Raw genomic sequence first — 26,951 nt, 5'->3', positions numbered from 1 at the left:
GTATTTAAAAAAATAAAATAAAAATAAAAAAGTATGCGACATCAATTAAGGAGTAGTCAAGTTGAAATGTATGACTTTATTGGTTTACTGTTCAAATCAAATCTACACACCATTTTGTTCATCCCTCTTTTTCTTGCAGCTCCCGCAAAAGTATTTCGGGATCAATGTATTGTAACAACTCAAAATAAAGAAATATAACAGCACAAATTCCCACACAGACACAAAGATATATATATACCGTATGTATATAAAATCAAAGATATAAAATAAATAATTCCACCTCAAGGGCTTATGACTAAGAGAGTAAACAGAGGAACTGGAAAAGACAAGATAACACTGATAATACACGCACTGACAACACTGGTGACGGGCTCACACCGCCTCGTATATTCACAGAGCTTCAATAGTGAAGCGGATTCAGGAGGAAATTCACAGCATAAAAATAAAATGGGGAAAGAGTCTAAATCCGACTTCTTAGGACGGGCGGGGGTGTTATCATATTTGTTTCTGTATGTTTGCATCAGAACAACCAAAGCTAAAGTAGCACATGAGGAAATAGATCCCATACAAAACCTATCAGCCACTTAATAGGATTTTCTATGAAAATAAATGTACTGTAATAAGTACAATGGGCGCAATTTAATTACAATGAATGACATCAAATATTCCTAATTTAGTGAAATCTCTTTAATTCGATGCTACAAAATGTCACACAGTTTGTCGCCAGTAATCGTGACGTAACAAAGACAAGGAATCTTGAAAGAAGTTAACAAATCTCACAAGACCTCAACTCGGCTCAAAGGAGTAGCTGTGCCTGTGTTTTGATTCTTGATTTGTTTGGAGTTGACTGCTAGTTAACTGCTTAGCGCTAGCTGCGGGTTAAATGGCTACCAACTACTGTACACCCATTGTCTTTGCTATTAAAGAATGTATTAACTTCTTTTGTATGACAGTTAACAGAGTTAAAAGGTTGAAAGATTGCCTTTACTGTTATTGAAGGTTTTATGGTGACAGTTTGAACATTACACCTACCTACTCAGTGGCCTAGTGGTTAGAGTGTTCGCCCTGAGATCGGTAGGTTGTGAGTTCAAACCCCGGCCGAGTTATACCAAAGACTATAAAAATGGGACCCGTTACCTCCCTGCTTGGCACTCAGCATCAAGGGTTGGAATTGGGGGTTAAATCACCAAAAATGATTCCCGGGCACGGCCACTGCTGCTGCCCACTGCTCCCCTCACCTCCCAGGGGGTGATCAAGGGTGATGGGTCAAATGCAGAGAATAATTTCGCCACACCTAGTGTGTGTGTGACAATCATTGGTACTTTAACTTTCTTTAACTTTATTTATATTTCCATTACTTCATATAGGAAAAGAGTCCAAAGCATGACGATTAAGTCAATCAGCCTCCCATAACATATTTTAGTCATGCTGTTTTTCTAGTAATAACAGTTTTTTGGGGAATTTCCTACTAAATTCTGGTTTCATACAAAAATTCAACCCTTAAGCACCGATGTCATTTTTTCCATTCTGACTGAATGAGCCTTTTTTAAAACCAATTTAAGGAAGGACAAAAAAGAACATTAAAAAGAAGTTACAAAGCATGACGTTAATAATAATAATAAATAGGTGGCTCTTCCTGTTTGAACCCCACTCGTTGCCAGTGTTCGCTACTTTATCGGATTGTGCCAGGTGTGCTCAAGCTTAGAGTATATGCTTTAAATATATGAGAGAACTACAGCGGAAATCTACCATGAAGTGGTGTGACGACCCCTTTCTGGGTGGGGGATTCAGGCGTAGCTGTTGGTGGTGACCAGCAACTCGTACGCCGGGTCATGACTCCGCCTGAAGAGCACCACGCAGGCGCACAGCATGCCCAGCATCTGTTTGCAGACAAGGTAAGGGATTCAGAATCATTTGCTGGATGAACTTTTTACACTAACAACATTTTATCAGTTAAACACCATTTATTAAAAAAAAAAAAATCAAATTATTAAACTATCTCAGAGTAAATTTTAGTACATCAATCCATCCATCAATTTTCTACCACTTGTCCAAGTACAGGGAAAACATAAAAGGGAAAAATTTTAAATAATTCAAAAAATATTGTTATAATGTTGTAATATTATTAGAAAACATATTTTGGTTTTTATAAATTATGTATGGCACCATCTATCCAGCCATCCATCCATCCATCCATCCATTTTCTACTAAAGAAAGAAAAAAAATGCTTGTCTCAGAATGTTTTGGGAATTTTGACATTCACTTATTTTAGTAATATTTCAACTTTGTTTCTATACTTTCACTAATTGTACTACTTTAATGTCAACATTTTTATATAAATCAAAAAAAGTGCAAAGTCACAAAAATTAGGAGATAAATGTAATGTAAAAGTACAACAAAAAAGTGTTTATATTGTAAGAATATAATTTTTTTTATATTTTACATATGGCAGCTATCGAGAGAAAAACAGCAGTTACTTGTCTCAGAATGTTGCATTAGGTTTGTGTGGAAATTTTGACATTCACTTAGCTTTTTCTTCTCCTAATATTTTAGCTTTCTCAACTTCATTTCGGTCATTTTACAACTTTTTTTTTTTAACATTAGTATATAAATTAAAAACATGCAAAGTCCCAAAAATAGAAAAGTCACACAAATTTGACAAAAAAGTGTATATGTCACAAGAATATTGCTATACAAGAGTTAAGTTGTAATATTACTTGAATAAATTTACTTTTTAATATTAATTAATACAAGACAACTATCGAGAGAGAAACAGCAGTCGCTTGTCTTTAAATGTTGTGTTTAAATTTGTGTGGTAATTTTGGAATTTACTTGATTAAGTACAGCTTTATTCTAATAATATGTCTGTTTTGTTTCTCTACTTTGAGTAATTTCATGATTTCTTACTCAACATTTTTATATAAATCAAAACCAAAAATAGAAGAGAAAAGTCACAGAAGTATGACAGTATATATTAGAAGATAGTTGTTGTAATTTTACAAAAGTTACGATGTAATATTACGAGAATAAACCTATCATTGTTTTATATTTAATACTGTATATTGGGGCCATCAAGAGAGAAAACGTTGCTTGTCTCAAATGCTGCGTTTATGTTCAGGTGGGAATTTTGGCATTCACTTGTAAAATTACAGCTTTATTGTACTAATATTTCAGTGTAGTTTCCGTACTTTGAGTCATTGTATTCCTTTCTTATTCAACATTTTCCAAAATGGTGCAAAGTCCCCAAAAAAGAAGATACAAATTTAAAAAGTGTATATATATAACAAGAATATTGTTATCTCGGAGCATGCAATCGAGAGGCGAAACGTCTTCTAAGACAAAACAGTCCAGTTGCGATCAATTGAATGCCCTTAGATAACAATGAACAGGAAGAATGAAAACATTCATAGACAACAATATTGTTGTAAATTTCACAGGATGTAATATTACTAGAATACATGTATTCCTTTTTTTTATTAAAAAGAAACAACAGTTGCTTGCCTAAAAAAATGGTGTTTAGGGTCGTGTGGGAATTTTGACATTCACTTGTTAAAATTACAGCCTTTTTTTTCTCCCAATATTTTAGCTTTCTCTACTTTAATTTGGTAATGTTGTTACTTTTTTTTCCCAATATTTTTTTATAAATCAAAGACGTGCGAAGTCATAGAAATATGACAAAAAAAGTGTATATATTACAAGAATATTGTTGTAATATTACAAAGAAAAGTTGTGTTATTACTTGCATAAACTTATTTTTGTATAAATAATATATGGCAGCTATCTAGAGAAAAACAGCAGTTGTCTGTTTCAGAACGTTGTGTTTTAGGTATGTGTGGAACTTAAAATTAAAATACAATTACAGCTAATTTACTACATTATCCTATTAATATTTCAGCTTTGTTTTGCTACTTTGAGTAATTTTACTACTTTTTCACCTAACATTTTTAAAAGTCCCAAAAAGAAGAAAGTCATAAAAATGTGACAAAAATGTATATATTACATTAATATTGCTGTAATTTTTCAAAAGTAAACTATGCTAGAATATATGCATAATTGTTTTATAATATACGGCAGCTCTCTAGAGAGAAACAGCAGTTGCTTGTCTCAGAATGTTGTGTTTGGGTGGGAATTTTTACATTCACTTGTTAAACTATAGTTCTTTTTCTACTAATATTTTAGCTTTCTTTACTTTCTCATCATTTTTACATAAATCAAAGGCATGCAAACTCCTGAATATAATTTTCCATTTGTGCTAAATCCATCAACCTTCTTTTTTGACAGCTGTCCAAGTCAGATTTTACTAGAGATGGGAATCGAAAACCGGTTCTTGTTCAGAACCGGTTTCCAGTGTATAATTTCCTTGGAATCGCTTGCCATTTTTTCAACCGATTCCCTTAACGGTTCAGAGTGAGTATGACGGCATCACGCAACGTGCGTAGTGACGTCAGACAGCAACATGGCGGCGCCTGGGGGGAAGAAGCGCTCTGAAGTTTGCTGACATTTTACTAGAAAAGATTGCAACAGCGCTACTTGTAATAATTCCAAGGTTGCTATTTCATCGAGAGGAGGAAATACGAGCAATATGCTGAAACATTTCAACATATAGCATGCAATAACTATAAATGAATGTCGCGTTTTTGAACCGCGCCAATCTCATTCCAGGCAGCAGCAGTCATCTGACGTAAATACAACACGTACTAATACAGTCTGTAATGTTAGCGCTATTACATGTTAAATGGAAATGAAGGCCCTCTCATTTAGGAGAGCATTAGAAGACATATTCTGACTGGTTTCAAGGTGGGCAGTAATGGCTCCAGTTCACAGAAAGAGACCACTCGGCCAGGAACGACCAATGTCACCAAGCAGTGACTAAGTTTGTGGTCAAAAGCTTGCATCAATTTGCTACAGTAGATGCTCCTTCGGTATGTGAATGTTGAATTGTAATAAGAGAAAAGTTGTATGTTTTCCTTCAGCCACATTTTCACTCAGTCATTGTATTATAGCTAGAGGTGGAACTCATAAAATTAGAATATTGTGTAAAAGTCCATTCATGTCAGCCATTTAATTTCAAATATGAAACTAATATGTGATATAAAGTCATTACATGCAAAGTGAGGTATGTCAAGCTCTAGTTTCTTTGTTATCATTTTGATGATCATGATTTACATTTTTGGAAAACCCCACATTTTCTGAGATTTTCAATTCAAGTTGTTCATAAAACGTAAGCTATAATCATCAACATTATACCAAAAGAAGGCTTGACATATCTTGCGTTGCGTGTTATGAGCCTATGTTATTGTTTCACCTTGTATATCTGACCAAACTTTTGCACGGTAATTTCCACATGTTTTATTTCTACAGAAATGTTTTTTTGATTTTATTTTCAAAATAGTTTTCCTATGCTATGTGCCTCTTAAGACCTCGCTGTCGGCTCTGTAATGTCATGTTAGCTCTAAACTAAACACAATTTATGCTAATCCACCTTTTTGTTATCTTTTTTTCCCCAAATAAAAATGGATAAGAGAACTGATAAAGAACCGAATCGTTTAGCAGAATCAAAAGTGGAATCGGAACCGGAAGAATCTTATCAATTCCCATGCTTAGATATCCATCCATCCATCCATCCATTTTCTACCGCTTATTCCCTTCGGGGTCACGGGGGGCGCTGGAGCCTACTGTCATAATTAAGATATACAATAAAAATAATTTTATATTCAATTTATGCAGGATAGCACATTGAGATGCAGCATCTCGTTTACAAGGGGGGTCCTTATATCTTAATTAATCCAATACTGGAGCAAAACACGTAAAAAATCCACACGTTCTTTAAATCTTGGTAATGCTTGTTTATATAACTTGAACTTTGCATAAAAACTTTAGGCTGCCTTATTAACTATCATGTCACCAATTCATTCATGAAAAGTGTGGTTAGGAAGTTAAAAAAGAAGAATACTCAACCACGGTGATGCAAATGGTGAAAAAAGGTCTATGGGTATGTACAGTAGCTGCACATGTTCCAGAGCCTCACTAAACTTGCAATCCTCCAGAGTGTGGTGTAATCCTGATACCTGTATCTTCCTCACCTGTATGGACGCAAACGTTAGCGCGGCCCAAATGACGTACATCATGATCTCCTTTAACTTCTTCACCACCAGAGCTTCACAACCCTACAAAATATAATGACAAAGTTTTGTGAAGGCAATTAAGGGAAGCTTCTTAAATGAGAAAATGGTTGTCGACGTCGTGTGTACCTCCTGGTATAAGTTGCCCGGTCGGGTCAGGGTGCCGGTGCAATTGCTGATGTTAGGCTGGCAGCAGCTGACGGGGACGCTATTGTTTTTGGACTCTTTGAACCAGCGAGTGTACCTCCAATCCGAGTAGTTATGAATGCCGCAGCAGTGGAGCTGACAAGAAGGACATTTAGGGACATTTGCACAAAGGGTTAACAATTGCAGCTGTCATTTCTTGTGAGGAGGAACAGAACAGATATTAAGAGGTTATGAGAGGTTGTTCAAATGAATAGTGCTTACAAAGTACAAAGAAGAAGAATTATGAGAAATACCTTGAACCTTATTTAAAATGGGATATTCTTCATCTCAGTATTTTTATCATGACTGACTTAATTATCTATTACAAGAACTGCTGTATTAATCATTCACTGATGTAATTGTGTTACAAAAAGAAGACAGTAAATGAACATATGTATTTGTAAACGCTCCGAAGTGGGGAAAGGGGTAGGATTAAATAAGCTTTGCTTCTTCTTACTCCTTTTCGGACATGATGCATAGAGAAATGATATGAAATTGTTTGATGTATTATACAGTAAGTGTGTTCATGTTCGAAATAAACTAAAAAGAAAGATATAATCGCCAGTAGGCCTGGGCTGATAACAAATCTTGCTGGATACAATGTCCCACAAATTGTTGCTGATAAACGATATTATTGTTAGCATTATTTTGAGACTCAATATAATAATATTGTAAGTAACCTTTTAAAAGCAATAAACTTATTTCTCATTAGTATTTGTTAGCATTGTAATTGAAAAGTCAAGAACTTTTTTAAATGATCCTGAATAAATAAACAATTAAAATAAAATGGACTCTCAAACTCTGTTAGCAAAAATTGAACTTGAATAAATATAGAATATTTTTAAGTGCATTTTCCCCATGTTGGGAAAACTGTCAGGTATTTTGTTTTTGTTGTTGTTGTTGTTGTTGCTGCTATCACTTTTTAACAAATATGGCATACTTGCTCGTTCGTCCGTGTTGATGGGCTCATGTTGCTCACTCGTTTGAAGCCAGAACATTCCCACACTGTAACATTTGGCTTTGCAATCCTTTTTTTCCCTCCTAATTATTGTTACTTTACGGTGCTCCTCGCTAGCACCTTGCGAGACTCTGTCCGTGCATGTGTGTAAGCGAGCGGTCACGCCTCTGACCATTAAAGGGGCCCTATAATGCAATACCAACTTTTCTTACCTACTGGTACCTGCTTATGTGTATTTGGGGTCTGCATAAATCCCGAAAATTTGAAATCAAACCGTGGAGGCATTGCGGAGATATTTATAAAATAATCTTGCCTTCCTTCAGACTTCCTCCAAACAGTCCGTTTGGAACTTGCCCTATTTGTGACGTTTTTCCCTATTGTGACGTCAGGTGATATCTGCATATATATGGTGGAAATGTACTTAAACATCGTTGCGCGAGTCAGCCATTTTTTATTTATGTACGACCAGGTGTATCACAACATTTTCACGATGAAGCCTGTTGAAGGAAAATGCTCTGTTGTTAGTCTGCTTTAACCAGCACAAATCACTACACAAATCTGAAGTAAAAAGGGCCTTACTTTTATTTTTTATAATTTGTGGCAATGTGCCTTCAACTGTGAAAAAGTCGCTTCGAGTTCTGCTTCACCCACAAACTTTCACAAAAAGATGGATTTTCCGGAAAACTACTTTTAATGGCAGAGTCAGTGACTACTAATTATAACACTGGAGGAGACAATGAAAGGGTAAGTAATAACAGTGGGTTAGAAATGTGTGAATGATATGTTAGTAATCTTAGCTTGGTTTAGCCTTCTGATGTAAGACAAAGGCGTCACCGTCCTCCGACAAAATAAAGAATGATTTTCCTAAAAACTACTTGTAATTGAATCAGTGCCTACTAGGGTTGTACGGTATATTAGTATAGTACCGCGATACTAATTAATCATATTTGGTACTATACTGCCTCTGAAAAGTAAACTCAGTAAAATACGTCCCTGGTACGTCCCTGGACACATGAGGACTTTGAATATGACTAACGTATGATCCTGTAACGACTTGGTATTGGATTGATACCCAAATTTGTGGTATCATCCAAAACTAATGTAAAGTATCAAACAACAGAAGAATAAGTGATTATTACATTTTAACAGAAGTGTAGATAGAACATGTTAAAAGACAAAGTAAGCAGATATTAACAGTAAATGAACAAATAGATTAATAATTCATTTTCTACCACTTGTCCTTAATAATTTTGACAAAATAATAGAATGAAAAATGAAACAATATGTTACTACATATGTCAGCAGCTAAATTAGGAACCTTTGTTTGCTTACTTACTAATAAAAGACAAGTTGTCTTGTATGTTCACTATTTTATTTAAGGACAAACTTGCAATAAGAAACATATGTTTAATGTACCGTAAGATTTAAAAAAAAAAAAAAAAAAAAGCCAATAATGCAATTGTTTGTGGTCTCCTTTATTTAGAAAAGTGCCAAAAAGTATAGAAATAATTTTGGTACCTGTACCAAAATATTGGTATCGGGACAGCACAAGTGCCTACTGTGTTTGGCAACGGACCAGTTAGTAATATAATCAGTTATTAGGTTCGCAATGTAGTTCCTAGCGTAGCTTACTGTATAGACGGTTTTATCCTTTATTGTGTACAAGGTTTTGAAGCAACAGTGCAGTAAAAGTATGAACATAAAATGAATTAGAAAAGCCTCATATTGTCAATATACACATGTATACGTCCGGGATTTAGCATTGGAGAGCTAAAGACTCAGTAGAAGTTTGACCTTAACCAGCATACAGTACCAGATTTGCAGCCGTCGTCTCCTCCATCCTTGAGCCGACAACAAACCTCAGTGAGCCGCTGGTCTCGCTATATTATCTGGGATGTAGTGTTATGTTGAAAGTCAAGTAAAAATTAGATGGCTGGTGGCGATCACCGGTGTCCATATTCCATACGGTTTTAGCAAAACAAAAATAACTACAAAACAAGGCTTCCGGAGCGGGGGACGAAAGTCTAGTCAGTGTGAAGGGGCGTGGTAAGGAGGGCTTCATTTGCATCCTAACGACTCCCCCTCTCAAAACAAACCGTTTTTGAAGGCAACCAAAAAGTGGCTTAAAAATAGGTCTTTGCAGCAAAATCTATGCAAATTTTGACCAATGAACTATCATTACATGTTATATAGACCAAAATGAAATGTTTTTAAAAAATCATAATATAACTAACCCCTGTAAGACAAAGATTGGGGACTGATGATGGTGTGCAACATACTTGTTGACAAACTACATGTGGTCAAAGAGAGCCAGAGTTTCCTTTCCACTTTCTCATGCACTACAAATCCCTATTAAAGTTCATGAGTTAAGTCGTTTTGTTGGTCCTTGCTATGATTACAAGATTTACAGAAGGTGGATCTTTGTATCTTGTGAAGCGCGTCAAAATAAATATTCTTCTGTTGTGCCACTTAACAACACCCTTCTATGCCAACAGGCAACACATTTCTATGACTTTTTTTCCTTACCTGCCTCTGCACGTAGTCTATAGCACGACTTGGAGCGTCCGTGTTGGTGCCGTTGTATTCGTCGTAAACCTTCTGGATGGAGTGGTTCACCTCATCCTCTACCTGGAACATGTTCAGAGACTTCACAGCTCCAAATATACAACTTTGTTCCCTCGCTTGCATTGGTGTATCTTAGGGCCTCTCTAAATAATACATCTCTTGCCAACATGTTGCTTTTTCCAATGCCACAGTTTAAGAAGCAGCTTACCTTTGCCCTGTATATGTAGCCGAGCACCACCACAACGCACTCTGTTACAAACACCAGCAGCAAAATGGCAGCAAACTAAAAGGAAAAGTCAATAAACCAGTTTTATTAAGCTCAGGTAACATTGTAGTTAGGTGTCAACTCACAGTGGCCAGACCACAGGAGCTCTCGCGTATCGTGGCGCAGCAGCCAATCAGGCCGATGATGAAGAGGAGAGTGCCGACGGCGATTATGATGACAGCTGGAATCAAAGTGTATACGTCCTCAAAGAAATGGTCGTAGTCGTCGTACGTGATGAACACATACGCGCCGATGTAGCACAATATGCCCGCAGCAGCCTGCAATCAGAGAGACAAAAATGTAATTTATTGAAATAAAGCAATATCAAAATAGCGATATTATTATTATATTATTATATCTTTGTGGAAAATATTGGACACAGTGTGTTGTCAAACTTATGAGATGTGATGGAAGTGTAAGCCACTGTGACACTATTGTTCATTTCTAATTGTTTTATTATTTTTTATTAATGTTTTTAATGATAATATCAATGAGGGATTTTTAATCACTACTATTTTGAAATTGTTACTAATATTGATGCTGTTGTCGATAATGTTCATTTTTGTTTCACTACATTTGGATTGTTCCGTGTCATGTTTGTGTGTCCTCAATTGCTCTCAATTGCTCTGTTTATTGTTGTTCTTAGTGTTGCTGGGATGGGTTTGGTTTTGGAATTGGATTGCATTGTTATGGTGTTGTTGTGTATTGTTTTGTTGATTGATTAATACATTTATTTTTAAAAATAAAAATAAAATAAATACATTTAAAAAAAATAGCGATAGACATAATCAATATCATTAAAAAATGCTATTGATAAAACATTAAAAAAATGTTACAAAACAAGGTTGGTTGCATTAACAAAGGCACCCGCTCTCTGGTAACCGAGCAACACAGGAAGTGTTCACTGATCAGTGGGAGTAACATGCTAACAGCCGATCAGGTAACAACATAGATATCATATAAATAAACTCAGCATTGCTACTGCCTATTGGGGCTGTTGAGACTTGGGTCCACCATCTTGAAAGGGGCAACATCTCCAGCTGCTGACAGGCGTAATTCAAGATTCAAGATTGTTTATTGTCATATGCACAGTTAGACAGTTTGCCATACAATGAAAATCTTAATTTGCTAGTCCACACTTCAACAAGTCAGACGGTACTTAGCTAAAATAAAAATAAAAAATGTATAGTTTAGCAGTTTAAAATAAGGTATACAAAAAAGTATAAGCTATATACAAGGCACAGTGAGTAACATAACATTATTGCACATTCTGATTCACAGTCAACAGTATAAATATGGAGGTGACATTGGGTCACAGTAGCAGTTTAAAGTGTCTTTAGTGATCAAAGCTGAAAAGTGTCTACAGTGATGGTTCACAGTTCGGGGGTGGTCATAGTCGTAATGAAGTGTCAGCGCATATAACCCATCATAACTTTCTACATACTAAACTGATTTTCAGCTTAGTTTATAGCTTTCTGGCAAAAATTTCACTGGTGGCTATAAATAAGTACAATAATCTTGAATTCACAAAATACAGACAATAGTCATATACACTTTTACTTTTGGAAAGTAATCCCTCGTGAGCCGTTTTCCACATTAACCTCATAGTTGGACCTTGATTTGAAGAAGTTATTGTTAAAGGCCTACTGAAACCCACTACTACCGACCACGCAGTCTGATAGTTTATATATCAATGATGAAATCTTAACATTGCAATACAATGCCAATACGGCATATAGATTAAAATAGTAAAGTGCAATTTTAAATTTCCCGCGAAATATCCTGCTGAAAACGTCTCGGTATGAGGACGTTTGCGTGTGACGTCACGGATTGTAGCGGACATTTTGGGACAGCATTGTGGCCAGCTATTAAGTCGTCTGTTTTTATCGCAAAATTCCACAGTATTCTGGACATCTGTGTTGGTGAATCTTTTGCAATTTGTTTAATGAACAATGGAGATATCAAAGAAGAAAGCTGTAGGTGGGAAGCGGTGTATTAGCGGCCGGCTGCAGCAACACAAACACGTAGCGGCTACATCGTAGCCGGTGTTTCATTGTTTACATTCCCGAACGATGACAGTCAAGCTTTACCATTGGCCTGTGGAGAACTGGGACTACATAGACTCTTACCAGGAGGACTTTGAGTTGGATACGCATGCTTGTGGAGATGGGACAACAGAGACTCTTACCAGGAGGACTTTGAGTTGGATACGCGCTACCGTGAGTACGCAGCTGCGGCTTCCAAACATTTGATCGCTTGCCCGTACGTGCGTGCCGCAATGTGCATGTCACGTACGTAACTTTGGGGAAATATATGTGCTGTATGAACTTTGGGGAAATATATGTGCTGTATGAACTTCGGGGAAATATATGTGCTGTATGAACTTTGGGGAGGTGAACGGTACTTTGGGCTGTGGGATTGAGTGTGTTGTGCGGGTGTTTGATTTGTATTGGCGGGTTATATGGACGGGAGGGGGGAGGTGTTTGTTATGTGGGATTAATTTGTAGCATATTAAATATAAGCCTGGTTGTGTTGTGGCTAATAGAGTATATATATATGTCTTGTGTTTATTTACTGTTTTAGTCATTCCCAGCTGAATATCAGGTCCCACCCGCCTCTCACAGCATCTTCCCTATCTGAATCGCTTCCACTGCCCTCTAGTCCTTCACTCTCACTTTCCTCATCCACGAATCTTTCATCCTCGCTCAAATTAATGGGGTAATCGTCACTTTCTCGGTCCAAATCGCTCTCGCTGCTGGTGGCCATGATTGTAAACAATGTGCAGATGTGAGGCGCTCCACAACCTGTGATGTCACGCTACTTCCGGTACAGGCAAGGCTTTTTTATCAGCGACCAAAAGTTGCTAACTTTATCGTCGATGTTCTCTACTAAATCCTTTCAGCAAAAATATGGCAATATCGCGAAATGATCAAGTATGACACATAGAATGGATCTGCTATCCCCGTTTAAATAAGAAAATCTCATTTCAGTAGGCCTTTAAGTCTTTAATGTGATTTTACAATTATGTGTGTTTTCCATGGTGGTGTTGACATTTCCTTTACTTTCTGCCTTGATGGCTGAGGAGATTATAACTAGAGGAAGGTCATATTTAGAATAAAATATTTACATTTAATAGGTTGACTGGCAACACTAAAAATTGGCCCTAGTGTGTAAATGTGAGTGTGAATGTTGTCCGTCTATCTGTGTTGGCCCTGTGATGAGGTGGCGACTTGTCCAGGGTGTAAGCCGCCTTCCGCCCGAATGCAGCTGAGATAGGCTCCAGCACCCCCCGCGACCCCAAAAGGGACAAGCGGTAGAAAATGGATGGATGGATGGATGGATATTTTAACCTGGTCCTTAAATTTTGAAAGGTCATGAAATATCAATAATTATCAATATCGAGCAAATAAAACACTTTTATCGTGATACAGTTTTCAGCCATATCGCCCAGCTCTATATTGAAATGAATATGTTTAACTGGCTATTCATTAGGTTCACTTAAATAGTACTAACAACTTTATGGGAAAGTGTGAGTTGGTTCACGAAATAACATTCCCATCATAAAATCAATGGGCAAAATATTAGAAGGATAGTAACACAAATGACCCAAATATTGGCGTGCCCTATATTAGACACTAACTACATAAATTATCAATTGAATTGACTTTTTTTGTTGTTGTTATTATTAAATGTGTTGTCCATTTTAACAAAGACAGTTTAGTTTGTTGATACTGGTAAATTATCACAGTTTAAAGAAGTAAATAATGTTATTATATATAATATTGTATCAGTGTTATATTGCTATATTTTACATTTAAATATTTTTTTTTCTTAAATTATGATTAAATGTTTATTTCACATTATTTCATCTTACTAACTAAAATAGCACAGCTGGTCAACAGAAGCTGCATTACGTCATGGCGGCTGCTGGCGACATAGTTGACTTCGAGCCTGCTGCAGTACACTTAATTCAGTGTGTTTATTAATGAATCCGGGTAAAAATGCACGTACTGTATGCACCATCTTTATGGAAAGTATAATGACATTCAACGCGACTCGTCCATCGTTGAACGCCGAACAATGCAGCGCATCAGTTGGTGCAGTGTGCTAGCTCGCTAACAACATCCAGCCTCGATGGGTTTGCGGTACATTGCTCAGCGTTAATCTTCAGTTTGCTTACCCAAAATATGAGATTGAGGAAAACCAAGACGGTTTTGGATGACGTAATTCCACACTGGCCCATTTTTGTCTAAAAAAAAAAATAAGATAATGTATTGTCGCTACAGCAAATTGTGATGCACCTGCTGCACTTTGCAATGTTATGATAATAAAATGGCTTCAGTAGCCCCGCCCCGCCTGTGCAGCGCCTCGACAGCTCCACCAATTGAAACGCGTCAAAGCAGACCACGTGGTATGGTGACGTCACGACTTTACTTTTTTTTTTTTTTACCCAAGTCAGACTCCATACAATATTATAGCAAGTATAAATGCCCGCAACATATTATATTAATCAGCCTCCATTAAGTGCCATTTTAGTGTATTTTGATTATTAAATACTAATGTTTCGTACGGCGTTATCAATAATGTAGGTGACGATCAATGTCAATCAAAAACTGGTGTTTGGGGGATTAAGAAAAATGGCCGCCTTGTGTTATTCTATGTGAGGAATGTGGTCACAAGGTGGCAGTGTATGAATACAAGTTTGGCATAATATAATTGGTAAGAAACCCCCAACATCGTTTAAACCAAACTGTAAATTCAGACCAGTGTCTTTGGTGTGTTTAAATATATTTACCCACACAATAGCTTAAATAAATCAATGTAGTAGACATTTTAAAAATCTAACCAATTAAGACTGGATATATGGATCTTATTCTTACTAGTATTAATTAAAAAGAGTGTTCGAGCCTTAAAATTAAAGACCACAGTATTAGTTGACCCTCTTAGAGTAAAGTACAACAGTAGTAACCATTGTTATCCTTAGTTTATTTTGTTGGAATGACCCCAAAAGTACACATAGTTTCTTAGATAAACACATCACTTGTTGCTAGGCGGAATTGAAGAGCACAAATTATTGCCCATCATCCACAATCCTTATGTAAGACAAAAACACACATGTCTGTCTCTTTTCTGTGCATTATCCATCCATCCATCCATTTTCTACCGCTTGTCCCTTTTTGGGGTCGTGGGGGGTCGCTGGAGCCTATCTCAGCTGCATTCGGGCGGAAGGCAGGGTACACCCTGGACAAGTCGCCACCTCATCACAGGGCCAACACAACACACACACACACACACACACTGTGCATTATAGATAGTAAAAAAATGTTAGCATGAGGCGGCTAACTATAAAGGTAATGGGGGGTCATCTATTATGCCTACAAACCCCTCTAAAAATGTTTGCCAACAACGCTCCATTTACATACTGTGACCTGCATATCAACCCAACATTATTGTAAGAGCTAATGTCGAATAATTACTTTTCTGGCTTAGTGACACAGTGCCATGTTTACACTGCTCCTCCAGCCACTAGCGACAGGCAAGCTACTTGAGCTGCTTCTGCTGCTGCTGCACCGACTTTTAGTTTGGAAAAGTTAATACTAGATTATGAATAATGTCTGTCACCCGTATATTAGAAGGTTGTTCCGCAAAGCAAAGAACTAAGAAATTCCACCGCTATTCTAAAAATCACAGTGCTGTGGTTCTCGATTTGCTCTAAACTTGTCTCTCAACACATGAATGCAGTAGAAGACCCGACAACATTTCTAGGAAGACTCAACAAATGTTAATTTTCTATTTGAGGAGTGAGGATTATTCTGAATACAGCAGCTCAAGAAGCGCACAAGTGCTGAAAGGTACAACTATCAGTCGGCATCCCAGTGCAAGCGGGCTTTGTAAGTTTTATGTTCCTATTTGAAACATTTGCAATAGTGTTTGTATTATTGATATTTGTACTAATTAGCTGCCTCATGCTAGCAGTTTTTACTGTTTAGAACGCACAGAAAAGGAAAAGACGTGTGTTCTTTGCACACATGAGATGTGTGGGTGATGGGCCAAATTCCCCCAAAAAGTACAGTTTTTCTTCAAATGGACGCAATCATTTGTGCCCTATAAATTCTGCCTAGTTCAAAGTGATGCTATAACTACTCTATTTGTAATATGTTTTATATATGACATTGTTTGTATTTTAGCGCTGTCTGTCGCCTGTGTTGGTGAGCCAAAGACAATTTTCCACCTCAGTGGACTATAAAGCTTTTATCTATTCTACACAACTGTGTACTGAACACGGATAACAATGGATAGTACTATTCTACTTCACTCTTAAGACAGTCACTTATTATTATTTTTAGTTAGTAATAGTAAGAGTAAGAGTAATGTTATAATAGTTATGTCCAAAAATTTTTTAAAGTTTTCTGTTAAACAAAAATATTGGCTCCATCATCCCAAGAAGCGGAGAAACTACAGTCAGACAAAACAAGTTTACAAGATAAGTTTGTTCATACACAAGCATTTTGCAGTTGAATTATTACAATAACAAATTCCATATTGTAAACAAGCAAACAATTGCAAGTTTTTTTCTACACAGCGCCATCTGGTGGAAGTAGTGTGACAATACCGCACTTACACTTGAAAATCGGCACTGCTCTCAAATATATTCAACCTGTTAAAAAAAAAGAGTCAAACATAAATCAATTATTTTATTGTAAAATTCATTAATTTCGTCATATTGCTCAAGCAAGTATTCATGAAGGACATCTAATTTTCATAGTGTGATGATACAAAACATTTTTTGTCCGCAAAACACTATGCTGGAGTAGTGGTGTGCACAGTCACCAAGGGTGACGGATCACTAGTGCATCAATATAATAAACTTTTGAGAGCAAGAAGGCCTCTAATGGCTAATCAAGCAAATGGAGAAGTCAGCAGACCACATCCAGATACTAAAATACATCTCGAAGGGTGTGTGTGTGTGTGTGTGTGTGTGTGTGTGTGTGTGTGTGTGTGTGTGTGTGTGTGTGTGTGTGTGTGTGTGTGTGTGTGTGTGTGTGTGTGTGTGTGAGTTCTTGTATTTCTACCCTTCTTGAGACATTAACAAGGAAAAGTACCTTCCATATGAGGACCGGTGAACAATTTAGGACCGAAATCATGGACCTAATACGGAAAAACCATTGCATCTAATAGAGAATTTGCACCCCTGCTGGTGAAATCTATCAAAATTGGGGTGGTCCCAAAAAAGGAGGGATTTTTCAAATTGACTCTGGTTTTAAAAGTGTGTGTAAGAAATTGAAATGCGCCCCCTTTGGCCAAATTTTTATTTTTTATTTAAATGTACTGTACTACTATGAAGTAAATAATGAAGACTAAAAACCAATTACAAACAAAAATAAAAAAATATATTAACCAAAAGCAGTCTTTTTCTCACAATGTGTCGACTTTTTTCTTATAAAATTGGGAACGATTTCTCATATTCTTTCTCTTTCTGTAATATTGCAATATTTTTTCATAAAATTATTACTTTTTAATGTAAAATTATTACCAAGGGTGACGGATCACTAGTGCATCAATATAATAAACTTTTGAGAGCAAGAAGGCCTCTAATGGCTAATCAAGCAAATGGAGAAGTCAGCAGACCACATCCAGATACTAAAATACATCTCGAAGGGTGTGTGTGTGTGTGTGTGTGTGTGTGTGTGTGTGTGTGTGTGTGTGTGTGTGTGTGTGTGTGTGTGTGTGTGTGTGTGTGTGTGTGTGTGTGTGTGTGTGTGTGTGTGTGTGTGTGTGTGTGTGTGTGTGTGTGTGTGTGTGTGTGTGGGTTCTTGTATTTCTACCTTTCTTGAGACATTAACAAGGAAAAGTACCTTCCATATGAGGACCGGTGAACAAGTTAGGACCGAAATCATGGACCCAATACGCAAAAACCATTGCATCTAATAGAGAATTTGCACCCCTGCTGGTGAAATCTATCAAAATTGGGGTGGTCCCAAAAAAGGAGGGATTTTTCAAATTGACTCTGGTTTTAAAAGTGCTCCTCCTCTGGTCTGCATATGAAATAACAAGTATGTGCGTGTAAAAATTTGAAGTGATCCCCCTCTGGCCAACATATGTCATAACAAGTGTGTGTAAGAAATTGAAATGCGCCCCCTTTGGCCAAATGTTTATTTTTTATTTAAATGTACTGTACTACTATGAAGTAAATAATGAAGACTAAAAACCAATTACAAACAAAAATAAAAAAATATATTAACCAAAAGCAGTCTTTTTCTCACAATTTGTCGACTTTTTTCTTATAAAATTGGGAACGATTTCTCATATTCTTTCTGTTTCTGTAATATTGCAATATTTTTTCGTAAAATTATTACTTTTTAATGTAAAATTATTACTTTTTAATGTAAAATTGCAACATTTGTCGTATAAAATTCAGACTTTTATCACATTAGTGCCAGTTTTTTGTTTTTTTTGTAAAACAGTGACATTTTTTGAGTAAAATGATGACTTTTGTCATCATGTTGCAAAGTAAAATTCTGATTAGTTTTATAATATTGCCAAAACTTTTGTTGAGTAAAATTAGGACTCTTTTCATAAAATTGTCAAAATGTTAAGCTTTTCTTGTAAAATTGCGACTGTTATTGAGTAAAATTTAAACTTTTATCATAATATTGCACAAATGTTCAGTTTTTCTTGGAATATTTTGACTTGCGTTGAGTAAAATGACGACTTTTATTATAATGCTGCCAAAAAAGATTTTCTTGTGAAATTGTGACCTTTTTCTTGTGAAATTCCCACAAATTTTTTCCACAACAAGCTTTTTTCTATTTGCATAGTATGTATATATTATTAATGTTGTAAATACAAATCTTTATATATCTAGAAAGAGTGGTCCTAAAGATGTAGGTGTTTATTGGAGGTCTCAAGAAAGTAAGAAATACAGGATTGTGTGTGTGTGTGTGTGTGTGTGTGTGTGTGTGTGTGTGTGTGTGTGTGTGTGTGTGTGTGTGTGTGTGTGTGTGTGTGTGTGTGTGTGTGTGTGTGTGTGTGTGTGTGTGTGTGTGTGTGTGTGTGTGTGTGTGTGTGTGTGTGTGTGTGTGTGTGTGTGTGTGTGTGTGTGTGTGGTTGGTGGTAAGGAAGTAATGTGAGATATGTTAACACTCTGCAACATGTTTGGATTGGTATTTCCAGTGTCAGGAGAGGACAACAATAATGAATAATTAACACAAGTCCTGTATTAAATTATTATGATGCAACATTCATTTAAAAAAAAGAACACTTTTTTCATGGTTCAATTTTTTTCAAGATGCCTTTGGAGTCAGTTCAAAATTAGCAATAGAATTGACTCAAAATAGATTTTTTTACACTTTATTAACACAAACCAATTGTTTCTGCAGTACCAATTAAATGCCACCAAAACCCTTCCTGTCTATTAGGCTGAGTAGTTTTCCTTCATTTTAGTTGCAATATCATCATGGGGCATCAAGCCTGTTTGCAGGCATCGATGATCAGGGCTCTCCAGTCTTCTCTTTCGGCCGCTCTATGTATGACTTCTATATTATTGATATTTCCGATAAAATTTCCAAGGCTGTTGATATATGTTGTTCGTTGTCAACCTAGAGCTTTCTTTCCTACTAGTTTTCCTGTTAACATCAGTTGTTCTAAGCTGTCTTTTCTAATGATACGTCCGAGGACTTTCAGCTGCCTATTACAAATCGTTGCAATTAGAGATTTTCTTGTCTTTTGCCTTTGCCAATACCTCTGCATTACTTTACTTTTCAATCCATGATACGCAGAGTATTTTTCTGAAGAACCAAATATCAGTTGCCTCCAATTTTCTCAGTTGTTGATTGTTTAAAGGCCTACTGAAATGAAATGTTTTTATTTAAACGGGGATAGCAGATCCATTCTATGTGTCATACTTGATCATTTCGCGATATTGCCATATTTTTGCTGAAAGGATTTAGTAGAGAACAACGACGATAAAGGTTGCAACTTTTGGTCGCTGATAAAAAAAGCCTTGCCTATACCGGAAGTAGCGTGACGTCACTGGAGGAAGGACTCCTCACAGTTTCCCGTTGTTTACAATGCAGCGAGAGAGATTCGGACCGAGAAAGCGACGATTACCCCATTAATTTGAGCCAGGATGAAAGATTTGTGGATGAGGAAAGTGAGAGTGAAGGACTACAGTGCAGTGCAGGACGTATCTTTTTTCGCACTGACCGTAACTTAAGTACAAGGGTTCATTGGATTCCACACTTTCTCCTTTTTCTATTGTGGATAACGGATTTGTATTTTAAACCACCTCGGATACTATATCCTCTTGAAAATGAGAGTCGAGAACGCGAAATGGACATTCACAGTGACTTTTATCTCCACAACAATACATCGGCGAAGCTCTATAACTACTGAGCTAACGGGATAGCATCGGGCTCAAATGCGGATAGAAACAAAATAAATAAACCCCTGACTGGAAGGATAGACAGAAGATCAACAATACTATTAAACCATGGACACGTAAATACACAGTTAATGCTTTCCAGCCTGGCGAAGCTTAACAATGCTGTTGCTAACGACGCCATTAAAGCTAAATTAGCAACGGGACCTCACAGAGCTATGATAAAAACATTAGCGCTCCACCTACGCCAGCCAGCCCTCATCTGCTCATCAACACCCGTGCTCACCTGCGTTCCAGCGATCGACGGAAGGACGAAGGACTCCACCCGATCATCCGTGCGGTCGGTGGCTAGCGTCGGCTAGCGCGTCTGCTATCCAAGTCAAAGTCCTCCTGGTTGTGTTGCTACAGCCAGCCGCTAATACACCGATCCCACCTACAACTTTCTTCTTTGCAGTCTTCATTGTTCATTAAACAAATTGCAAAAGATTCACCAACACAGATGTCCTGAATACTGTGGAATTTTGAGATGAAAACAGAGCTTTTTTGTATTGGATTCAATGAGGTACCAATACTTCCGTTTCAACGATTGACATCACGCGCATACGTCATCATACATAGACGTTTTCAACCGGAAGTTTAGCGGGAAATTTAAAATTGCACTTTATAAGTTAACCCGGCCGTATTGGCATGTGTTGCAATGTTAAGATTTCATCATTGATGTATAAACTATCAGACTGCGTGGTCGGTAGTAGTGGGTTTCAGTAGGCCTTTAAAGTCCAGCATTCACAGCCGTAAAGTAGGACAGACCATACATACGTTTTGAGGACTCTTGAGTTTGGTGTCAATTGAGATGTTTCTATTTTTAAATATAAGACTCTTTTTTGACATGGCAATCCGTTTGTTTATATCTTTTTCACACCTACCATCAGATGTTGCTGTGACACCGAGGTATTTGATTTGATCCACTTGTTTTATGTTGATGTTGTTGCATGTGATGTTACAAGGTGGATGTGGTTTCTTGGAAACTGTCATGCTTTCGGTTTTGTCGAGGTTTAGAGCCAGTCCGTTTGCTTCACTGTGGGCTACTGCTGTGTTCAGGGTGTTCTGTAGTATTTCTTCAGAGTCTGCCACTAGCACAGTGTCATCTGAGGTTGTTAACATTAATTCCTCAAATTTTTATACCATCTTGATGATTGATGTTGCGTAAGATCATTTCACTGTAGATGTTAAACAGATCAGGAGATAGAACACAACCTAGTCCAACACCCCTTTGAAAGGCTTTGAATTGACTGCATTCACTATCTTATCTGTATCGATCAGTTGTGGTGAAGAAGGAGCTGAGCCGGAAGGCAAAGCTCTCAATTTACCAGTCAATCTATGTTCCCATCCTCACCTATGGTCATGAGCTTTGGGTTATGACCGAAAGGACAAGTACACGGGTAAAAGCGGCCACAATTAGTTTCCTCCGCTGGGTGGCGGGGCTCTCCCTTAGAGATAGGGTGAGAAGCTCTGTCTTCCGGGAGGAGCTCAAAGTAAAGCCGCTGCTCCTCCTGCACATTGAGAGGAGCCATATGAGGTTGTTCGGGCATCTGGTCAGGATGCAACCCGAACGCCTCCCTAGGGAGGTGTTTAGGGCACGTCCGACCGGTAGGAGGCAACAGGGAAGACCCAGGACACGTTGGGAAGACTATGTCTCCCGGCAATCCCCGGGAGGAGCTGGACGAAGTGGTTGGGGAGAGGGAAGTCTGGGCTTCCCTGCTTAAGCTGCTGCCCCCGCGACCCAACCTCGGATAAGCGGAAGAAGATGGATGGATGGATGGATGGCACTATCTATTCGGACTGCTGCTTCTTGTTCCCAGTACAGATTTCTGATAATCCTCAGGTCTTTCCCATTAATATCCAACTCATTCAAGATTTGGAAAATGTTTTTATGTTTCACTTTATCGAATGCTTTGGAATAGTCTATAAAACTCAGGTATGAAGCCGTTTGCACTTCTATTGATCTCTCCATTACCATACGAAGTGGGAATATAGCATTTCTGGTGCCCTGGTCCGGGAGAAATCCTAATTGCGTGGCCGAAAACTCTGGATGTATCTTATTACGTACTCAGTACTCGCATCAGTACTCTAAGAAGAATTTTGGTGGTACGACTCATAAGACTTATCAATCTGTGTTGATCACAGTCTGTGGCTCCTGGTTTCTTTGGAAGAGTAATAAAAAATAGATTTTTTCATATCTGATGGAATTTGCCCGTCGTCGTAAATGATGTTAAACAGTTTTGTCAGCTCTGGTGTTCCAATTTCTTTGAGTGCTTCTATGACTTCAATTGGTATTTTATCTGCTCCAACCGCTTTATCATGTTTCATTTTGGACATGGAATTTTTCACTTCATCTTCTGTTATGGGTGGGCCTATCATTTTTTTTCTTATAGTCATCAAGGAATAAATCTTCAATATATTCTGACCATCTTGACAGAATGTCTTCCTTATCCATTAGTACGTTGCCTTCCTTTGATTTGATGCATCCTGACTTTGAGGGGCCCTACGTCACGTTGACTTCTTTGATCTGTTGGTGCATGTACTTGCTATCAGTGTCCTTGTGTTGTTCTATTTCTTCGCATTGTGAGTTTATCCAGACTTCTTTAGCCATGTTGCATTTCTTCTTTATAAGCTTATCCAGTTTGTTGTACTCACTTTTGTTTTGTTTTCATACTCTCCGTGTGCCCAATAAATCAAGAATTTCTTGAGTCATCCATTTTTTGTGTGGTTTACATTTAGTAACATGAACAAGTTTTTCAGTGGTTTGGATTATATATTATTGCATCTTTTTCCATCTGTCTTCTGCATTTGTAAATGTGTTTAACATTTAAAATTTGTTTGACACTGATGTGGCAAAATTATTTCGAAGATCTTGGTCCTGTTTAAAAAATTGTTACTGCAATTTTGGAGTTCTTTTATATTTCTGGATGTTTTTGAGTCTCACTTTTATAACTGCTCTAACTGGGACATGATCACTACCCCAGTCCGACCCTGGCATGGATTTTGAGTCTGGGATTTAATTTTTAAACCTCTCTTCAATTAGTATAAAATCTATTTGGTTTCTAGCTCTATCACCAGATCTTTTCCATGTCCAGCGTCTCCTTGGATGGTTCTGAAACCAAGTGTTGGTGATAATGAATTTGTTTTTTTGACACCACGTTCACTCTCCAATTCCAAATGGGCCAACAATATTTTGGATGCGTTCTTTACCAACTTTTGCATTGAAGCCTCCCATTATAATCTTGATGTCCTGTGATTTAAGTTGGCATTTTGCCCTTTCAAGGTCTTCATAGAATTTCTCACTCTCTGCCTTGCCTTGGTCTGCTCTTAAGACCAATGTCAAAGGGTGTTCGTCTAAGTTTAACAACAAGTACTGTGTCTGTAACTGCCCAGAATCCTTTCAATGCCTTCGAACATTCGGGATCCAAAATTACTCCAACTCCTCTCTGGTGTTTCTCACCTCCAGAGTATACAATTGTGTGGTTTTTTGATGTTATTTCACCGGCACCTTTCCATTGATCTTCATTCTGCCAATTTCTTGTTTGTCATCATCTAGTTACCCTTTCTGGTACAAAGTCCTAACATTGCATGTGGCAATTTTGATGAATTTCAATAAATACAATTCAATAATAAAATCAAATCAAATAATTAGCTTGTTGCTAATTCATGCTACCAGAAACATGGTTTGTATACCCTGCCTACTTGTATTTATTAGCGCTATTTTGGACATAATTTTGACACCTCACCCATGCAAGACTAGAACACAAATAGGGCTATATCTCAGTCCTCTGAGGCCATAAGAATTCCTAATGAATTGATACTAACTGAACTTAAGTGGCGACATAAGTTGTTATATAACCACATACATCAAGTCTGCTTACATGTGATTGGATGAGCTCAACGACACTCAGCTCAAAATGGCAGCAGTGGAAATCATCATTTTATTGACTATAAATAAGCAAAGAAGAGAATATATCAGAACATTTTGGGAGCGGGGGGTATTGCAAATGGCACAAAATGTCTTGAAAATGAGCGCCGTGGATTACAATCATCATAAACTGTAGACTGTACACTTTGATCCATCCTCTGCATCACTTTCTCCGCATGTTGCTCTCCAAAATCCTCATCAGCATGTTCGCTTCCTGCCACACACAATATTTACATTTCACAATTGAAATGGATCCAAAACCACAAGTAATGAAGCCTCACCTGAGTTTTCAAACGGCTATCTTGCAAGTCCAGCTGTGTTTGCATCGCCACCCGCAGCAAGTCCTGGAAAAGCTCACTGAGGGAGCTGTGGCCCCCTGGCAGGGAGACCTCCACTGCACCCTCACCTTGGTCCTCAGCAGAGGAGAGCAGAGGAGTGTCCATCACACTCTTCTTGCCCATGAAATGCCCTGACAAGTAATTTCACAAATATTATGATATAAATTATATAATATGTAATGTATTATATATTAACATAAAATAGTATGTATAATAAATCAAATCTATTATGTAAAAAATATGTAAAATATACATTATATTAGACAATACAATGCAATGTTACTAAATATAATAAAATAATAAAAATAGTAAATACAAGAAAAAGACAACAAAACATGGAGTATTATTACTAATAATATTATAATTAATGTTATCATTATTACACAATAAAATACAATGAAATATATGAAAATAATACAAATTGTACAAGAAAAAGAAGGCAAAAAAATAATACTATTACTATTGAAATTTGTAAAAAAACAATACAATTTAAAGAGGCACGGTACATTTGACCTCAAATATAAATGCACAAGTTGTCAATAAACTACAAAAAAAGGACGAAAAATAAATACTACTATTAAGTAATACTATACAGACGGTATTGATTATTCCATTAAAATACAAAGAACATGGACTACTTTGTACAAACTTTAAAATACAAAAAAAGAAAGAAAACTTAGAATATGAAAATTTGGTTTATGAAATTTACTTTATGGCATTGTATTCAAATATATTCTTTAAAAGCAGCTTTATGCATTTTTGGTATGTTTAGTGTGCTAAATAGGAAAGTATTATATATATATATATATATATATATATATATATATATATATATATATATATATATATATATATATATATATATATATATATATATATATATACATATATATATATATACTTTATTATTTTTTGCAACATATATATTTTGCAAAAAATAATAAAGTTCATCATAATAATACAATTTTGCTTTATTGCATTATATTGAGCGTTTTCTTAATAGTGGTAGTACAGTACAGCGCAGTAAAGTGTTTGATGTGTGAAAGTGTGTCCGACTCTCTTTAAATATAAATGATACATTAAAAAAACATTTAAAAAACATTTAACACTATTTTTTTTATCCAATAAATAGTTTAAATAATTGTATTATATCTTACAAATTGTTCAAATAGAGGTAATATATTTTCCAGTATAGTACATAAGGTTGTTTTTCCCTAAATAATGCAACATAGTGCTAAAAAGTATTAAAAAAACATGTTTTAAGTGGTAAAAATGAATCGTATACTATAACAATAAACATGATATTAATTTAGCTTCATGGTCACATAGGATGCAACAATAATGGGCTGAATAAAAATGTGGTCCTTACCTGTAGCCCACAGGTTCCCTCTGGGGCTGACTTTGATTTTGGCCACTTTATCCCGAAGCTCGGTGAGGTCAAAGTTGACTGCTGTGGTGAAAGAAGTGAGGGAGAAGAAAAGAAAGTAAGTCAATAAGCCACACTGGCACACGTTGGTCGCTGTGAGACCCTTCATGTTGGGCTATGAAGCACAATGTGTGTGTGCGTGCGTGTGTCCTGCAAGTGTGGAGCATCCTTCCCACTTTTATAGGCGCTCCTGGCCTAGATCCGCCTCCTTTCACCCTCTTAACTTATGATGCGTGTTACTCACCATGCATGACATTATCATTTTGAAATTGCATTCAAGCATTAACACACGTTGGGAGGGCTTACGGTCTTCTATACTCTTACTGGACACTGGACACAGTTTTAAAGGCGTGAAAGCGCAGCAGCTTGATGAAAATAAAGAAAACCTGTGGAGCTCTTTTGTTAAGTCAAAGGAAACATACATTGTTTTGGATGTGTATTTCTGGTCTTGTCACCACTTCCCGGGCAGAAGGGCAACGCGGCAGTGCGGCTGGATCAAAAGAGACGTCGGAGAACAAAAAGTGGCTTTATTACAAGCGAGCATCATTATACAGGACTGCAGTCCCTGGAGGAGGCCAAGTCAAAAAAGAATGAGGCACTCCTAACCTGGAGAAGCCAAACCATCAGTTTTTATATTCCTCCTTTCTGTCTCTGGGTGTGTGCGGAGTCAGGACAGCACAACCTGACCATGTAAGGAGATGTTCATGTGTAAAACAACCTCTGTAGGTTGTACCTTAAATGTT

General features: G+C 37.0%; 2 protein-coding genes across 2 annotated transcripts; both read right to left on the bottom strand.

The window, feature by feature from the left end:
* Window positions 1-56: 56 nt before the first annotated feature.
* On the bottom strand, window positions 57-14,412 carry LOC133632465 (tetraspanin-3-like). The gene is made up of 7 exons (XM_062024889.1): window positions 14,277-14,412; window positions 10,183-10,374; window positions 10,040-10,114; window positions 9,793-9,894; window positions 6,252-6,404; window positions 6,084-6,167; window positions 57-1,880 (listed from the first exon to the last, which is right to left on the bottom strand). Exons 1-7 carry the CDS (start codon window positions 14,337-14,339, stop codon window positions 1,788-1,790), a joined length of 762 nt encoding a protein of 253 aa, XP_061880873.1. The 5' UTR covers window positions 14,340-14,412; the 3' UTR covers window positions 57-1,787.
* A 10,105-nt stretch (window positions 14,413-24,517) lies between these two features.
* nmbb (neuromedin Bb) lies at window positions 24,518-26,426 on the bottom strand. Its single transcript, XM_062067188.1, has 3 exons — window positions 26,152-26,426; window positions 24,726-24,913; window positions 24,518-24,658 (listed from the first exon to the last, which is right to left on the bottom strand). Exons 1-3 carry the CDS (start codon window positions 26,315-26,317, stop codon window positions 24,608-24,610), a joined length of 405 nt encoding a protein of 134 aa, XP_061923172.1. The 5' UTR covers window positions 26,318-26,426; the 3' UTR covers window positions 24,518-24,607.
* Between the last annotated feature and the right edge of the window lie 525 nt (window positions 26,427-26,951).

The sequence above is a fragment of the Entelurus aequoreus genome, linkage group LG02 (genome assembly GCF_033978785.1).
Source record: "Entelurus aequoreus isolate RoL-2023_Sb linkage group LG02, RoL_Eaeq_v1.1, whole genome shotgun sequence".
NCBI classification, from domain to species: domain Eukaryota; kingdom Metazoa; phylum Chordata; class Actinopteri; order Syngnathiformes; family Syngnathidae; genus Entelurus; species Entelurus aequoreus.
The sequence above is the reverse complement of the archived record's forward strand: the minus strand, read 5'-3'. Positions and strand labels throughout refer to the sequence as shown.